Source organism: Atta colombica, unplaced genomic scaffold (assembly GCF_001594045.1).
Source record: "Atta colombica isolate Treedump-2 unplaced genomic scaffold, Acol1.0 scaffold163, whole genome shotgun sequence".
In the NCBI taxonomy this organism is placed as follows: domain Eukaryota; kingdom Metazoa; phylum Arthropoda; class Insecta; order Hymenoptera; family Formicidae; genus Atta; species Atta colombica.
The window spans coordinates 2,394,951-2,399,209 of record NW_017259254.1 but is presented as its reverse complement, the minus strand read 5'-3'; the positions used below and the strand labels follow the sequence as shown (position 1 = coordinate 2,399,209).

The following is a 4,259-nucleotide window of genomic DNA, read 5'->3' as shown; positions in this document are numbered from 1 at the left end:
AAAATCTATTTCCTTTTTGGTCATACAAATTTAAGATAAAAATTTTATTTTTACTAGGACTGTTACTTTTAAGCTTCGAGAAATATAAAGCATCTTCAAAGATTCGAGAAATATGATGTGCAAATAGAAAAAATATATATATATTCATAACATATATTCGTAAATATATTTGTATATCTACTATTTTAATTTTTATAAAGAAAATTAAAATATATTATTATTAACTATTTTAAATTAATAATTGTATAATTTTAATTCTTCGAAGCTTCAAAGATTGAAGTTTCGAATTTTCGAAGTTTTGAAATTATGATCTTTAAAGATTTTAATATTGAAGCTTTGAATCCTCGAAATTCAAATGTCGAAGTTTTTGAAGCAAATCAGCATACTTGAGTTTTTATTAATATTTTAACAAAAAATATTATAAAAGTAAAGTCAGTATTAAATTGCCTCTCGCTCTGATGAAGTGAATTGCAATGTTCATGAAACATTGGCATTCTCTTATGGAACACGAAAATAATCTGCGAAATGCATAGCTTCTATAAAAAAACTGATTTTATTTTAATATTAAAAAAATAATGGAAATGTAATGAATTGTTACTTTTTAAATAACGGAAAGGTAATGAGTTATTTAAAAAAATATCTGTCTCATTTAGTATGCCTACTAAATACATTCTTAATCTTGTATTGTGTAGTTATCTCTAAATTCGAGGTACAAATTTCGGAATAAAATGACATTTTGAGTTACCACATTATTAGGAGTTTTTTTTTTCTAATAAAAGGTACTTTTCCGGTAAAAATTCGCTGAAAATACAAAAATAATGAGGTAACAATTCGATTGGAGGTATCACTTTTATAGAATTCGCGATACTTTTCTTTTGGGGATACAAAGCTTTTCGTGCTTATTTCCTATATGCCTCGATATAAATGTACCGCCAGCATTCGACTATTTCGTTAACAAATAGTAATCGTGCCACAGCGCGCGTAACCTGTGCTAACGCGCCATTGCCATATCGGACAACGGATCGGACCAGATCGGACACGCAACTATATTAAGATATATATATACTTATCCACAGTGTCTAATATGAATAAGCTTACAAATATTGATATTTGAGGAGTATTACGTTCATGCCGGGAATTACATTGCGAATGCACTGGATATGTTCGCAAATTAGATAGTAATACAGAATCGTTTCTGTGTTTGTGATGATTCGCCAATAAAACATAATTCGATACTCGATATGACAAAGGAAACAAATCTAAATGCAGGTACATATATTCTTTAACAAGAACATTTTTGCAATATTGTAATTTTCAGTTAGTACGAATTTAAGAATTCTTAATATGTAATTTCTTATTTATACGATTAAACATATATCTATAAGTATCTTGACTCGCAGCCGAACTTATATGAAGAGCATATATATAATACGTAAATTTGAGATATCCCAACTCTTTCTTTTCCCTCTAAATCCGCTTTTGTCTTTTCAAAACGGCTGATACATATAAGTCTTAAGTTTAATCGCGGATACAAAAAAAAGCAGAGAAAATCTTAAGGCTGTTGTGTAGATACGGTTTAAGTATAATTATACGTTTTTCTCTACTTTACCTTACATCTATTGTGACAATTATATTTCGTTCACTGCGTCATCAACTGTTTTGAAAGAACAGAAGCGGATTGGGAGAGAAAAGAAAGGATTGGAATACTTCGAGGTACATATATGCTCTTCATATGTATGCTCTCCAAATCATCTAGAACCGCATAATTATCTCCTCACAATGGATACTTCCTGATTTTGAGGTACCATTTTAACTCTTATGTTTGGTGGAGAGACTTATGTCCCTCGTAATTTCCGTAGAGTTTTTATTTCAACGTGTACCTTGTACTGCTAATTTTTGGCAGTACAAGGTTAAGAATGTACACCTACATAAACAACCCCCAAAAATGTGACAACACATATTGACACTATAAGCACTGCAATAATTTTCCTGCAACCTAAAACAAATAAAAACTAATTATAATATTAGAATAGGAGAGAACCGAATTATGCGCATGCACATATAGATTATAAACTTCTAAACGCAAAAACATTTCATATATGTGAGTGGACTATATGTATAATCGTCATGATAAATTTAAATTATAACGAAGTTAATATTTCATTTCTATTTGATATAGTTATGCCAAGCTAATAATCATTTTACTATTTTCTAATATTTTACAATTAAATAAATCTTTTTACTTTTTTAAAAATACAGCAAATTTTTATCTTTCTTTCTCTTTTCTGATTTTTATAGTGTACTTTGTTTTCCATCGTTGCCTATGACATTAATTTTGACTTACGTTTCTCATATTTAGTTTTTGTTATTAATGTTCTGTTGTAATTTGTGCTAGTTGATTGCCTTTGCCATTCCGGCAAATCATATTGTGGGTGAACTGATTGAACAGGTGTTCTGTCCAGATAACAATTCGGCGAGTACGAATACGGAAACGACATTGATGGTGAATAGACTACCATATGTGGATATCTTTGGTCAAATTGTGGATTGTGTGTCTCTAATGCAGATGTTCCTGTTGCCTCTGCGTATGAAGGTGGCGCAGCATTGTTTATTGTATAAATATTTGATTTATTTTGCATGTTTATATTGCGTCACGGCTTCGTAGCAATTACCGCAAAATCTGAAAGAGAAAGGAAGAAGAATCAAATAAGATGTCAAGGTCATTTTGACGATCATTTGCTGCGCAAACTGGCTAAGCGTCACTACTCAGCATGCATGTCAATACGTGCTGAAAGATAGATAGAATATACAATTTCTTTATTTTCTTTTTCTTTTTTTTACGCGAAGTGACTGCTATCTCACCTCCCCCTCTTAGGGGCGTACAACTTCCACGCGAAGCGACTGCCATCCCATCTCCTTCTCTTTCTGCTTAGGAGCGCATATGAAACACGCGAAAAATATTTAAAAAACCGTTTTTTAAATATTTGACCTTAAAAATGATTTTGTCGATAATTTTCATTATCATATTCATAATCAGGGCATCAAAATACAGTAGTATGTCATGTGACAAGAAAATCGGAGGGTTCACCCTTTCGGAATTCCATCAAAAAAGATCTCACAAAGTCAACTTTAAATTTTTTTTATGAAAATTTCCACTTTTTATTTATATTCTTGTAGCTGATATCAAGATTTTTTAAAAACATTTTAACAAAATTCCTTTTGGTTGTGACAACTCTTTTTCGAGATGTGTGTTGACAAAGTCCTGCATTAGCATCCAAGGTGTCTAACCTTCGAGCTCAATAAATCTTGTGAATGCTATTTCGAGTTTTGACCTTGATATATGTTAAGATCAAGATTGAAGATTATTCTGCTTATCTCTATTAAAAATTTTTTGTGACTTAATTCATCTTCCATTATTATCAAGAATCTTATTTTATTTGCATTCTTATTAAATATAATATCATTGTTGAAATCTGTGGTAATTTCTACCTCGCAACTTTTATTAAAGACAAGAATATATTTAATACGATTATAACAAAAAATCTAGAGTATTCTATGTAATAATGTCATGTATATATTTTAATAAATTTAAAATTTTTTATTATATCTCCCGTGTGCAAATACGATTCTGAAATTTATGTCATTTATAGATATAGATCTATAAATTTGCGTAAAATATATAAATTACATTTATAGAAAAAAGGTATTAAACTTTTATTTTTAGCTAATACTTTTTTTATCTCTTCCTGTTTATCATTGGCCGGAAGCAATTCTTATAATGAATTATACGTGCCTCGAATCTATGATGTGAACATAAAGAACATCGTTAGCATAAAAATAAATTTTCCATGTTGCATCAATGATTCACAAAAATAACTATTTAAGTTTATTATAATATATAAATGTATGCTTTTTTTATAGCTTTACTCTTCATTTTTCAAAAACATGACAAGAATAACGTATTTTCGATAGTAATCTACAATAAATTTTTATCGACAACATAAGTTCCATTTTTAATAAGAGACATTTATAAATTAAAGCTAATTCTTAATTAGAATCAAGTCTTTGTATAACAAGATAAAAATTTAGTATATATAGATAAAAGTTTAATATAGAAATGACAGCTGATTAAAATGTCATTATAAATCTTTAATTTTGTCTTTTATTTTCTAGTAATTAGGGTTTAATGGTATTATCGAGTATTATATCAGTTACCTTTTATAAATTTTTTATCTACTTTGTTAATTATTTTATCTACT

At 28.9% G+C, this 4,259-nt stretch overlaps 1 protein-coding gene across 1 annotated transcript; it reads right to left on the bottom strand.

The window, feature by feature from the left end:
* Window positions 1-1,910: 1,910 nt before the first annotated feature.
* On the bottom strand, window positions 1,911-2,639 carry LOC108685972. Its single transcript, XM_018190988.1, has 2 exons — window positions 2,345-2,639; window positions 1,911-1,996 (listed from the first exon to the last, which is right to left on the bottom strand). The coding sequence occupies exons 1-2, from the start codon at window positions 2,637-2,639 to the stop codon at window positions 1,911-1,913; spliced, it is 381 nt and encodes a 126-aa protein (XP_018046477.1).
* Between the last annotated feature and the right edge of the window lie 1,620 nt (window positions 2,640-4,259).